A 13,361-nucleotide genomic window follows, 5' to 3' on the forward strand; every position below is an offset into this window, starting at 1 on the left:
GTCAGGCCAGGCAGGGTCCTGTCACTGTATGTAGCACGATGAGAGACTAGTGTCTTAGATAATGAGCAGTATCAGCTTCTAATTGTTGCAGTCTGGTACTGCTATGATTGTGCTTTTCAACCAGGGTTGCAGAACTTTTGCCCTTCAGGTGTCTGACCTGTTCTTAAATACCAATCACCTCTTCCTCAGAGATCTCCAGGACCCCATGTGGTCCAAGGATTAATTTTAGTTAATCTCAGAGGTGCACTCTAGCTTTTGGTTTGTCCTGGGTTCTAGCTGTTGATGTAGATGTATGCATGCAAGCAGGAATTCCAGATTTATTTGGCTGTACCTGCTGACAAAAGGCTAATGAGACCTGAAACTCACCATTCAAAATAAATGCTTCTGCTTTCTGCTCTCAAGTGCGTGGTTTAGCCATATGTCCTTCTCTTAACTTTTGCATCCTTAATCTTACTGCTCTGCAGTCAAAGAAGAAGAGAAGCGGAAGTTACTAAAGAGAAGCAGTGAGCTGAAGAGCCAGCATAGACAGTTAGAAGAAAAAGATCGACTTCTCAACAATGCAGTGAAGGTAGGACACCTGGCTAGGGACACAGAGTCTCCTGCAGAGATGCTTATAAAGAATTTATGCTTGAAAACCTGGTGTTTTGTGGCTAGAAAATGATTTATGCTCCCAAACTACAGATGTTCAAGGGTGAGTGTGTTTCTCTCCAGTCCATCCACACATGGATTTTTTTAATGCACAAAAGCAAGTCTGCTTTGGCAGACTGAGGGGGAGCAACCACCAGTGACTGAATTCCTGTTGCACACACACAAAAAAACAATCAATGTATCTGTGCCTGCCTTCCTTGTAGTGCCATACACAGCTCTCAGCTGTCCAGTCACTTTAACACAGTTCCATTCTTCAGGTGAAAAGTTTTGTCACAGGTATGTCCTCCTGTGTCAGCTGCTTGTCCATTAGCTCAAAACTCTTGAGGCCTGACCTCCTTGTGACTGGAAATGGATTCACAATCCTTTTCTCTTTGAACTCATTTCAAAGCTAAACATAGGCTGGAGATGTCTCCCACGCATACTGTACTATGAGGACCAGTCTCTGGCTCAGCCCAAAGCCATAATTCCTGTCCTTCATGGGTGAAGGAAGTTATTTGGGGTTACCTCACCTCAAGCCCACTCTTAAGGGATGCCTGGCATAACAATCTAAATAAATATTTGGAACTTCCTTACCCTGAAAAAATCAAAGTGGCAGCTGTAGAAGCAACTGGTAACTAGTTGTTTTACCACTATAGTTATCCAGAGGAGGCATGTTAAAATATTTATCACATTTAAAATAGAGTGGAAGGAAAAGCAATAACTTATTAAAAGACATCACAGCGGGGGAATATTCCCTGGAATTGTGTATAGCCACCATCAGCACTAATGGAAACACATGTAAGTATGAAGAAATGACTCTGGGGTACAGAATATCTTTAGCATGGAGGAGGGTGCAGCGGGATGAGGTGTTCAGAAAAAGAAAAGCATTTGGGGATGCAGGCAGCTATCAGGTGTATGTTGGGACTGTCAAAATCACTAAGATTTCTACCTAAGCAGAATCAGATTCTTTCAGTGGGCAACACTGTTTTATTTAAATGGTAATATCAGCTGACGATTGGATTTATTGGAGATATATCCACTTGAAAGGAGAGAAGGTATTAGAGTTGTTCCAACACAAAGCAATTTCATTTCTGATATTTGCCTTCACTGTGATTTACATTAAGGAGAAAATTCTCATACACACCACAGATGGAATGATATTATTGGGAAAAACAGAACGTGATTTATCCTTCACCTGAGACTTCACCTGTCTAAACCAATCTCTGGCCAGCTCCACGCAGTTGCTTTTCGAACAACTTGACCTTCAAGTGAGCACTTACCCCTTCCCCAGGACTGCAGACTGCTCAGCTACCCCAAGTAGCCTAGACCATAGCCAAAGAGGAGCAATCTGCAGACAAGCAACCAGTTTTGCCAGACCCCTCCCTGGGCCCACTTGCAGAAAGAAAATAGGAGGTTTCAGATATTAGAGAGGTCACCATCCCCAATTCCCTTCACGCTGCCAACTCCCTTCAATTTGCGTCACCCACCAAATGCATCACGGCGAGGTTTACCCCTCAAGTGTTTATCAGTGCCATTTGGTAAGATTTTGACACCTCATTGGTGGCTTTGTCACTTTCCAGTAATACAGCTATTACAATCCCATGCCACTAATCTCTTTGGAGTGCAGAAGGCGTTTCTGCCAGGCTCTCTCCAGGCTGGGTTTGGAAGCATCCTCTGACGGCGTTTGGACTGGGATGGAGATCGTTACCTTAGACAGCTGCTGCAGCGTGTGCGGCGCTGGTGATTACTCCATTCGTTAAGCTGTGGTTTTGCTATCCCCAAAGGAGAATATATTTCATTTGAGCAGGACGTGCACTCGAGACACAAAAGGATGTTTGGAGAGATGTTTGACACCAATTTGAATGTATTCTCACAGTCTTTCCCTCTCTCCCCCCTTCTCTTTATTTGACAGAAATGCTTAGAGCTAAAAACCAGCCTGTTGGCCCAGCAGAAAGGGACTCAGTCGTCACTGGAACGTCTCAAAACCCTCATTAGACTGATACAAAACGAGCAGATGATTCAGGTTACCATGACGACCACCACCACCTCCTCCCTGCTAACTGTCCCCTGGATCAAACCCTCCTCTGCCTCCGCTGCCATGCACAAAGCCTTGCAGCAATCACAGGGTAATAACTGACAGAGCGGCCGCGAGAGAGCGAAGGAAGGGGGGAAGAAAACTTTACACACATGCGCAGAGGAGAGATTATGCTGAAACAAAGGAGAGAAGGAACAGTCTCAGTTTTGATACATGTAGAAACTCGCAAACCAATCAGTCCAGTTTGTAGGTCACTGTGGCAGCAGGTTCCCATGGAGCGGGTTGTGCTGCGGTTTTGTATTTGCCAAGACCTTCAGTGCTCATGAGATTTGTTTGGGTTGTTTTTCTTTTCTGTTATGTTGGCCTTAATGTATTTATGACTGAGGATGAGAAGTATGGCCGATAGGAAGCGGGATATCCTTCTGTGGGGAGCAGACACGTTGCCAGTTCTGCTTTAAGGGGAGAATTTTCAATGCAAAGAGTTAGTGAGCTAGTAGAGAAGTAGTTGGGCTGAAAGCTATGTGTGGGAGGGAAACTGGTGAGATAACCAGAAACTGAACTACTTAAGACTTGACCTGGATTCTAACTGGAGGAACAAAGTTGGCCCCGTTGATTCAGGTGACCTGGAGATGGGGCCATTTTGACTAGAACGGCGTCACAGACACTCACAGAGCCTTGGAAACAAAAGATCGGGTTTTTTTCAGTATTATTAGAGTTGAGAATTGCAGATATTTAAATAAAGAAACTGTATGAAGTTAGCATTTCTAGTAAAATATTGAAGTATTTTCATGCTGATGCTTCTGTATATGCGTTCCGAAGTATTTAAAAAAGTATGACTGTAAAACTCCTTACTTTTTTGCAGGTCCTTTTTACTTATTTTGCTATTGGTGTATTTTTCTCATGGAGTTTTCGTGCAAGATTTAGCATAAACCATAATAGTGGTTATCTTTGGCAGGAAGGGTTTCATTTTTAAAAGATATTATTTTGGGGGTTTTATCTTTTGTTAATTTTGGATTTATTTTTTTTAAGAAAAAAGGCAAATAAATATTCTGGGTTTTGTTTCTTGTCAGTACAGATAATATGCCAAAAAGATAACTTTACATTTTTGTACTGCATTTTTCTTGTTAAAAATATGTAATGTGATTTTTTAATTCTTCTTTTTCTTTGTTTGCTTGCTGAAATGGTACAGGAAAAAGAAAACAACAAAAAAAACAACTGCCTCAAGGGGTTGTTTCTCATACTGGATAATATCAAGAGTTCTGGGGGGAGGGATAGGCTGTGGAAAATTTCAAGGAGTTGTTGGGGTTCTTTTGGAAACTTGATTCCTTTTTAGAATTTTATTGGATTTTAGCACATTTGGGAAGCGTTTAGCGTTAGCCTGAGAAAATCCCAGTGCACCTGCTTGTTTCACTAGCTAGTCTTCCTGATACTGCAAGGGTCTGCCTGACCCCCCCAGTCAGCCACAGGCCCTCCCCCCCATCACCCTGTGGCCTGCCTGGGAAGGTAGTGATGGGCACCCCGGTTTTCTCAATGTCACACACAGGTGCCCCAGATGCCATCGTCTCTGTTGTTTATCAGTTTTCTGTCAATTAGCACAACAGGTACTTAAGGAAAGCAAGAAGCCACCAGAGCACGACACAAGGCTGGTCTCTCACATCAGCATATCACGGTGCCGAATCTTTTATTATTTTTTTTTTCCTATTTTTCTTTTTAAATTAAAAAAAACAAACACAAAACAAAACACGGGGGACTGGCTTTTTTCATCGCCCATCACTAGGCAGCACGTGGTCCCTTCAACCATTTTCACAACTCCGGGAGAAACTGTGCAGTACTATACAAATCTATTTTAATACACAACACTCGGTTGAACAAGATTTTTATATTCTTTTATTGATGAACAAAGTGAACTAAGTAAAACACAATTGTTATACATTGGTTATTGTATGCCAATTATGCATTCTAACGTGGCTTGCAATGTAAATGTTTTCAGGTTTAATGATTTTCTTTCCTTCTCAAGACATTGAAAAAAATAAGGAAAAGAGTGGACGGTTGAATATGTGAAGAATTTCTGAAGAAGTGTCTTGGACTGTTAAAAGTAGTTATTTTGAAAAGGGGACTGTCCAGTGGATAGTGTGCATAGGAAAAAAAAAAAAAAAGTGTTTGTCTTAAATATGCCAATGTAGTTTTACTTCTTTATGATGCATTAAACTTGATTGACAATTTAATGAGGCTGTCGTGGTGGTGATATCTGCTGCTGAGGGGACGCCGCGTGGCCTGCCCGGGGTCTGCTGCTATGACCCCTTCCCTGGCAAGACCCTGGCCAGAGGAGGACATGGCCAGTGTTGATTTCTCCACTTTTCACTTCAATTTTCACATTTAAATGATGCCGGAATGACTGCAATACCTTCTGCTTTTCTTGTTCCAGGAAGATGGCCTCTTTCCTGTGGTCATTTCTTGTCTCCCAGACAGGAGCATCTTGTCCACTCCCCTTCTTGTCTTCCCGTATCTTAGAATAATTTCCCATCCCACTCTTCTCTGGATCGGTACGCAGAGCTGTTGGTGGTACCTCAGATCTCTCCCTTTTCCTCTCACGTATCTCGTGGGTTGTGATTTCTAAAGATTTCACCAGGATTTAAACACTGCAGAGACCTTGGCTTTTTCTAAGGTGGACAAAAGGTTACCACAGAGTAACACATTGCTGTAGGTCAGCCAAGCTGTCTGCATGTGTTCCATACATCCTTTGTGCATGTTGCAGGCAGTGTGGTCTTTGCTGATGGCAGGATGCTAGTGAGGGACTTGCTGGAGACTGAGGACATGCAGCTGGCTGCAGCACATCTGCTGGAAAACCTGTGGACTTCATTTTCAGACCCATACTTACAGGTGCTTTTCAGTTGTGTGGTGGGACTGTTTTATTAAGTTGTTTATAACTCACTGTGTGAGTCTAGTAATTAAAGAATGATAGCTAGGGTCCCTCACAGGAGTTGTCTAGTTTCTGGCTGGTGGAAGGGACAGAACTTGCCAATGAAACCAACTAAATGAAAGCAAAACAATGTCACAGATGCATAAAACCTACCACAGTGGCTGATGTTTATGCAGAGGAGAAGCAGGGTTGGGTGGGGTTTTTTTAGCCAGGAAGTTGAAAGGGTGTTTTTTAGTTTGGTGGAGGCAGGGGGGTTGTCTTTTCTTCATTTTCTGGCAGTGTCATTGATTAATTTCAGGCTGTGGTTAATAGGGGGGAGAGGGGGAGGTTTCAGCACTTGCTTTCCCTCCATCTAGGCTGCACCCTCCTCTGTCCTGGCCTTTGCTATGGGAAGGCCAGCCTGATTTTCCCTAACATTTCTTCCGATTTTAGAAGACACCTCTCTCCAACACCAGCAAACCCAGAAATTGTATGTAATCAGCATCATCATCTTTCTGCCACCACCCTAACCTATAAACTCAGCTCTGTGCTAACAGACAGGAGCCAATTACAGAGCTCTGCATGTTGCCTCAATAATTAATGCAGTTGCAAGGGAGTGTAGGCTCATGCTAGCCTTTAATCTTCAATAGTAATTTAAATTGAGGTTTTGGTGGGGATTTGTAGGAGCCACAGTAGCCTCCGTGTTCCTTGCTGCTGCACTGGGCATTGTCTTTGAAAAGAATCAGGAGCTGCAGGGTTCCCAGCCTGCCCTCCCAAGCAGAAGTTATTTTTACAGCTATGCCAGACTTCACAGCTTCAGAGCTCTTTATTTTAACATGACAGACTCTTTTCTGTGTGTAGGACCTTTTCACATGCCATTAGTTATCTCGCAGAGGAGCTGCTCTGCAAATAGCCATTCAAATGCGATGTGTTGTCTCCAAGCCTGTCAGTTTTATATTTGCACCTCTTCAAATGTAATTTCACCCACTCTTCCTTCTCTCATTGTTTCCCCTTCCTCAGAAATGACAGGAAAAGGAACACTAATGTCTGTTGAGGAGTAATATGGAGCATTGTCAGCCCTTCCCAGTGAGCGGAATGACAACCACTGGCATGTCTTGTTTGGGTTAGGAGCACAGATGTTTTTGGGCTTCATACTCTGAGAAGGAGAAGGCACAATGGCTCCACTATGCCTTAAAAGGCTCAAAAATCAGGAAGCAAAGACAAGACCCCTCAAATTTTTAAATATTTCTTTCATGATTACTGGCAGTAATTTTTACATGATGAATTTAACGGTAGCATCGGTCCAGCTAGCGGCTTGTCCTGTGGTAGCTTTCTAGGGAAGGATGACAGCACAGACTCTGCAACAGCTATATTAGGAGTTTATTCTACATGCTGATGTACCCATGGCATGTTGGTTTGATGGCCTATTAGGAACACTTAGAAGAGCAGATTATAAACTGGTGCCTACTTGTTGTTCTGTGTTCTGCAGGTCCTCTGTAGTTGAAAAGAGAGACATTACACTGAAATGAGCGGCAACAGCCACATCAGATAAAACTTCACGCACTTTAATCAGGTTTTGCCAAGTGTGGCTTATTTTGCTTAGAAAATGAAGGTTGGCTTCCGAGATCAATCACTAGCAACTGGCTGGTGCAAACAGAAAATGCCAGACTGCTTCTGTAAGCCACTTTTAAGTTCATCACGGTGAATATTAAAGCAAAAGCTGTTTTTTATTTCTCCCTTAAAAAAGCAAACAAAAAATTAAATTGTCATGATAGAAAAACATAGTACAAAGAGTACACAGGCGTGTAGAGATTCCAGTCAGGGAGAAGGAAAAAAAAAATTTAAAAATGCCATTACTCTTTGAAGTTGCTGTTTGCATTTGTACTGGCGGATTGCAGATTACTTCTGTGCTGTTTAAATGCAGCAGAAATGCTACACCCCAACCTTTGATTATCAGCCTCGCTCATTACGCAGTTACCACAGACATTTTGATTTGCTTTTGCATTTCATCTTTGGGTTTGAGCTGCAGCCATAAATTGCCTTTCCCTTCCATATTCATGCTGGAAACATAGCTGCCCAGCACTCCAGTTGCTGTTGACAAGGCGATCCTCCGGTTGCTGAGATGGTAACTTTGCTGTGACCATCTCTGTGCTTTGTCCGCTCCGTGCAGGAACGGCGCCGAGTCGCTGATGGGCTGCTCCTGCCCCCCACCACGGTTGTGGCTAGACCGCAGAGCAGAAGTGCTCCCCTGATTGCAGCTCTCCATCACCTGCTGGGGAGGTGGGCTGGCCTGGCGAGCAGGTGGTCTGGCTCACTCATTGCACTCCTGACCTCCCACATGCTGACCTCCCTCTCAAGAAGCCGAAGGGAACTGTAAGGAGAGCCCAGGGTGCCGAGCGAGAAGCACGGCTGAGGCATCGCCCTGAAAATCAGACTGACGCTAGGTTCATTATTTTCCATTTGAGGAGGCTTGAAAGAATAATGTTTTGAGTCAGCCCAATATCTTTCTAAAAATTACATCTCTCCCCCTTCTACACACATGCCTCATTTTCTGAGGTGGGGATGCTTGCTGCAGCAGCACAAGCCAGAACAGGAGGTGTGTGCAGCCCCAGGAAGGGGCTTCATATCCCTGCACATGGGTGAGTAAAGCTCCAAGCCTGTGAGCATGAGAAATGAAACATTAAGGATGAGATAAAGTCAACTCAATCAAATGTATTACAAACAGCCTGCTTCAGGTCACAGTCCTGAACATCACTTTTAGAAACTGTGTTTTGATGGTTTTTTAAGTGCTTTTGTTTAACATTACTTAAAAAAACCCCAATGTTTAGATGTTTTATAGGTAAGTGCACTTGTTAAACACCACTTTTAAGAAACGTTTTGATGTTCTTTTAATTGTGTTTGCCTAACATAACCTTTACAAAATATCTCACATTTGATTTAGTTGCCTTTATCTCATAGATAATTTTTCATGTTACAAATTGTGTGACTCATGCATTTGACCTCCCCTTTATATACACAGTTTCCTTGCAGAAATCAGAGCCCCGTGAGCAGATCCACCTGCTCCCTGGGGTTTGTTCATGATGCTGAATGAGCACCCTTGCTGGTCGGCAGCCCGAAGGGGTGACACTGAGTTGGCTGTGTAGAAGTCACCATCAGCTAGTTGGTGGCAGTGAGTTGGCGACATCCAGGTGGCAGCAGTTACTTGTCCTGGACCTGGCCAATGGACTTGCAGGGGCTGAGAGGTCAGCAGCAGCAGCCTGCCTCCTCTCCCACTCATGCTGCCTCCTCTCCCACTCGTGCTTCTCCCACCAGTGCCAAGTAAGGACCAAAACTCTGGAAAAGTCCTCTCTGGACTTGGAGGCTTTCACAGCACAAAGCCAGCCAACACCACTGGGATGTCTCTCAATATCTATTACCTCATTCATGCAGATTCACTTTCCACCTCCCACTGCCTTGTGTATTTTTGCAGTGTTCAAGCTTAGCTTTCCATAGAGAAGCAAAGCCGTGTCAAGAAAACCAAGTCCAGTTGCTGGGCATGTGTCATTAGCCATGCACAAGTTTATTACTCTTCAAAGTTCCTCACAAAATTACCCCATCAACACAGGAACTGGAGTCAGAGCTTTTCTTCCACACACTAAGCTAATCATTATCTCCCAAACTTGGTCCTTCTACACGTATCAGCAAAACATCCTTAGAGAAACTCTACCACAAGCAACACTCCCGAGAAGGTTTAAAGTCTTCCACCATCCTCAGGCAACACACAAAATCCTACTATTGCTTTGGCAAGCAGAAGCAGTTGGAAAAGAGACCGGGGGAAGATGCTCTTGAAGCACCACCTCTGGGGACAGGGAGAAATGCCAACATCAGATCCTACTAGACACTATGAGAAACGGAGCCTACAGGACTCCTCTTTTTTCTAAAGCATCTTAAAAAAGCCTCTTGAGTTTTTTTTTGTCAGATACCTTGGTTTCTTTCCAATTCAACATTGAACAGCAACAGACAGAGGACTAATCCATTGTAAAGATGATACTCTACCTGTTACCTCCTTCAAATGCCAAAAAGCTGTGTTCATTTAGGCAGCTGTTCTATTACCCAGTGACCCCTCCCCACCTGGCAAGGGGAATCAAGAAAAGGAAAGGAGACCCATGGGCTGAAATGGAAACAGATGTGATAAAAGAATTATAAAAAAAATCAGCATTAATACTAAGTACACAAAGTTATACTCAGCCCATATTATGGTCACGAGCTGCACACTCCCACCAGTGAGAGTGCCAAGTTCACAACAAACAGGAGGGTAGGAACAGGACGAGTGAGACCCTCCAGGGATGGTGACCACTGAGGAGAGACAGAGAGACTTCTGTATTTATAGTGAGTGTGGTATTTATGGTATTATGTTGGGCTGGTGTGGTTCTGGCGGCAGGGGAGGGGCCCCAGGAGTGTCTCCTGTGAAAAGCTGATGAAAGCTCTCCCCCCCCTCAAGTCCCATCCCACGGCTCCAAACATCTGGCCACACCTCTGGCTAAGGCAGAGCCCACCAGTGACAATGGTTGTGCCTCTACGGTTAACATATTCAAGAAGGAGAAAATTACCTCAGGGCAGAGGAGAGGGGGAGGTGAGAGCAGTGCTGGAGCAGAGACACCAAGTGGGTGAGGCAGGAGCAGGACGCTGTGCCCAAGCAGAGATTTCCCTGCCGCCCATGGTGAGATGGCAGCTGCCACCCTGCAGCCCATGGAGCAGCCCTTGGAAGACCGTGGTGGAGCAGACGTGGAGCTGTGCAGGACCTGCAGCTGTGGAGGACCCTGCAGCAGGAAAGGTGACTTGATCCCCAAGTAGCCGGTGACTTTGTGGGAAGCCTGCAGTGGAGCAGCCTGTTTCTGAGGGACTGCACCTTGAGGGAGGGGTTCGTGAAGGACTTTGGAGTAGAGGAAGACTGTGAGTAATTCTTCTCCCTGAGGAGGAAGGAGCAGCAGAAAACACGTGATGAACTGACTGTAAACTGCATCTCCTGTCCCCCTGTGTCACTGCGGAAAGGAGGTAGAGAAATCGGTAACAAAGTGATTTGGGCCCAGGAAGAAGCAAGGGGAGGGGTGAGGTATTTAAGCTTTGGTCTTTGTTTTCTCTTTGTCTTCTTTGCATCTAATTAGTGATACGTTAAATTGATTTTTTCCCCAAGCTGAGTCTGTTTTGCCTGTGACCGTAATTGGTGAGTGAACCCTCCCTGCCCTTGTCTCAACCCATGAGCTTTTAGTGGCATTTTCTCCTCCCCATCCCACCACCAGGGAAGGGGTGAGTGAGTGCCCAGGCGGTGCTTTATTACTGGCTGGGCCTAAACCACAAGTCTGGGACACTTCTGTTGGCCAGCCTGGGCCAGCTGCCCTGGCTTCCTCTCCTCCCAGCTTTAGCACCTGGCTGACTGGAGCTGCCAAACACCTTGATCACCCACACACCGGGGCTTGCCACAAACGAAAACAAAACTAAGCAACTTTCTATGCCCCAACTCGGGTGCTGCAGCCTTCTCAGAAATGCAGCTTCCCTGAACAGAAAACTGCTTCTAGGATCCTATCCCAGCAGAACCAGGACCAAGGCATAGGCTGCTTCCCCAATAGCAGAAACCATGTGGAATAAAAAGGCTTTCCCTGAAGGCTGCACCCCTTACTAACCACAACTGAGTACGACTGGCAGTCGTCTGGTGTCTTCACCACAGAACAAAGCAACACTCAGTGGAAGGCAGACTTGCCATTGACTTTCAGACAACACAACAGAGAGGAGTTTTAAAATGCTTGCTTGGAACATGTTAGTGACATAATGACCAGGTTTTTAAAGATGAAATGACAAATGTTAGAGTCAAAAAGAAATCCAAACAATGTAAGAATGATTAGGCTGTGCCAACGACGGCTCCTTCAAGGGGGGATCTGCCTGCACCAGAGGATCTGTCTGCTCCAGGGAATCTGCCTTTGCTGGGGAATCTGCCTGAGCTCTCCAGGGCTCTCTGGGACTTTCCATCCATGCAGACCAGTCAGAAGTCTCTTCCACCAATTCTACCTGAGCTCTCCCGAGCTCTCCAGGGCGTTCCATCCACATAGAGGAGCCAGAATTCTCCTCCACCAATTCTAACTCAGCTCTACAGGGTTCATGAGGGCTTTCCATCCATGCAGACCAGCCAGAAGTCTCTTCCACCAATTCTACCTGGGCTCTCCAGGGATCTTCAGGACTTTCCATCCATGCAGATGAGCCAGAAGTCTCTTCCACAAATTCTACTTGTGCTCTCCAGGGTTCTCCAGGGCTTTCCGTTGATGTAGATGAGCCAGAAGTCTCTTCCACGAATTCTACTTGAGCTCTCCAGAGTTCTCCAGGGCCTTCCATTGATGCAGATGAGCCAGAAGTCTCTTCCACCAATTCTGCCTGAGCTCTCCAGGGCTCTTCATGGTGCTCCAGGGCTTTCCATACATGCAGCCGAGCGAGAAACCTCCTCCACCAATTCTGCCTGAGCGGTGGCCAGCCTTCCTTGCCAATCTGTCCATTCTCCACCAAGACACATGGGCAACCACCCAGCTGATCTGTTGGGGCAGAGAGCTCAGCAGAAGAAGCCTCCATCATCTCCCCCTCTCACTCCTCCTGCCAGACCCTGCCGGGGACCTGGAACTGGACTCACTTGGGGGGACTGCTCCTCTGCCCTTCCCCACGCAGCACGGCTACCAAGGCCACTCGGAGGTGCAGGAGCTGCTCTGGCAATGCCACGGGTATGGAAGGGCTGAGGGAACAGGAGAGCTGCCTCTCACCTCCTCCCGCCCCTGCGGCTGCTCCAGGAACGCACAGCAGCCCCACTTATGATGCGCCTGGAGCAAAGGCTCCTGGGAAGTGACCCGAGCAGCCAATGGGCTCCCACATGCAAATGAGCACCGGGACAGCTGGGCAGGGGCTGGGGTCTCCAACCTGCCCCTCCCTGCAGAGCCCTCTGCTCCCACCGCCCCGCGCTGGCTCCCGGGAACACGCATCTCCCACCGGCACCCCCTGCCCAGCACTTCCCGTGCCCCACGCCAGCTCCAGCCACCCTGCCTGGCTGGGGAAGGGCAGTGCCACAGACAGCTTCTACCAGAAGCACCCCAGGAACAGGCACAACAGAGGAACTCTCTGGTGGAGCCTCTGGTGCACGAAAAGGATGAAGCTTAAGCTCACGTTTACAAACCACAGAAGCCACCTGGAACAACACACACAGACCCCACAAGCCAAACCGGCCCAAAAGCTAATCCTTAGTGGCCAGGCAAGAGACAAGGGAAGAATCTGGAAGTGGAATCCCTTCTCCTGTGTCACACACAAGTGATCCCCACCTCGGCCTTCGTGCCACTGGCTGCAGGAGTCTAACGCACAAGCGCTTAGGGACCTAGTTTAGAGGTGGACTTAGCAGTGTTAACAGTCAGCCTTGATGATCTTAAGGGTCTTTTCCACCCTAAATCATTCTGTGATTCTATCATTACCTCTCCCCTGTGCCCTGGACATTCAGGGCTGGCTCACAACTGCTGGTATCCAATGTGGTGGGGCCAGAGGAGCACATGTTTTTGAGGCAATGCTGCTCTGTGTGTGTGTGTCTGGGATCTGTCACATTTGACTGGGCTCAGAGCAGAGCTGGGAGGTGCCTCTGGAAATGCCCATCTCTTGCCAGATGGCCACCAGCTCCTGCCATGCCCATGCAGTGCCGGAGTAGCACCTGAACACTGCGGCCTAATAAGAGTTGAAAAGCACATGTAAAGGCCTCAACAAGAAATAATAATGAAACAAAAAAACCAGATCAAAGCTTTTAAT

At 46.4% G+C, this 13,361-nt stretch overlaps 1 protein-coding gene across 1 annotated transcript in view; it reads left to right on the forward strand.

Moving 5' to 3' along the window:
* Window positions 1–3,682, forward strand: part of PHF21B (PHD finger protein 21B) — a 161,478-nt gene extending 157,796 nt beyond the window's left edge. The window contains exons 14-15 of the mRNA XM_051608007.1: window positions 465–568; window positions 2,540–3,682. Coding sequence (XP_051463967.1) covers window positions 465–568; window positions 2,540–2,764 — 329 coding nt within the window. The 3' untranslated portion in view covers window positions 2,765–3,682. The remainder of the gene's footprint in view (window positions 1–464; window positions 569–2,539) is intronic.
* The last annotated feature ends 9,679 nt before the right edge of the window (window positions 3,683–13,361 follow it).

This window comes from Apus apus, chromosome 1 (assembly GCF_020740795.1).
Source record: "Apus apus isolate bApuApu2 chromosome 1, bApuApu2.pri.cur, whole genome shotgun sequence".
Classification (NCBI taxonomy): Eukaryota; Metazoa; Chordata; class Aves; order Apodiformes; family Apodidae; genus Apus; species Apus apus.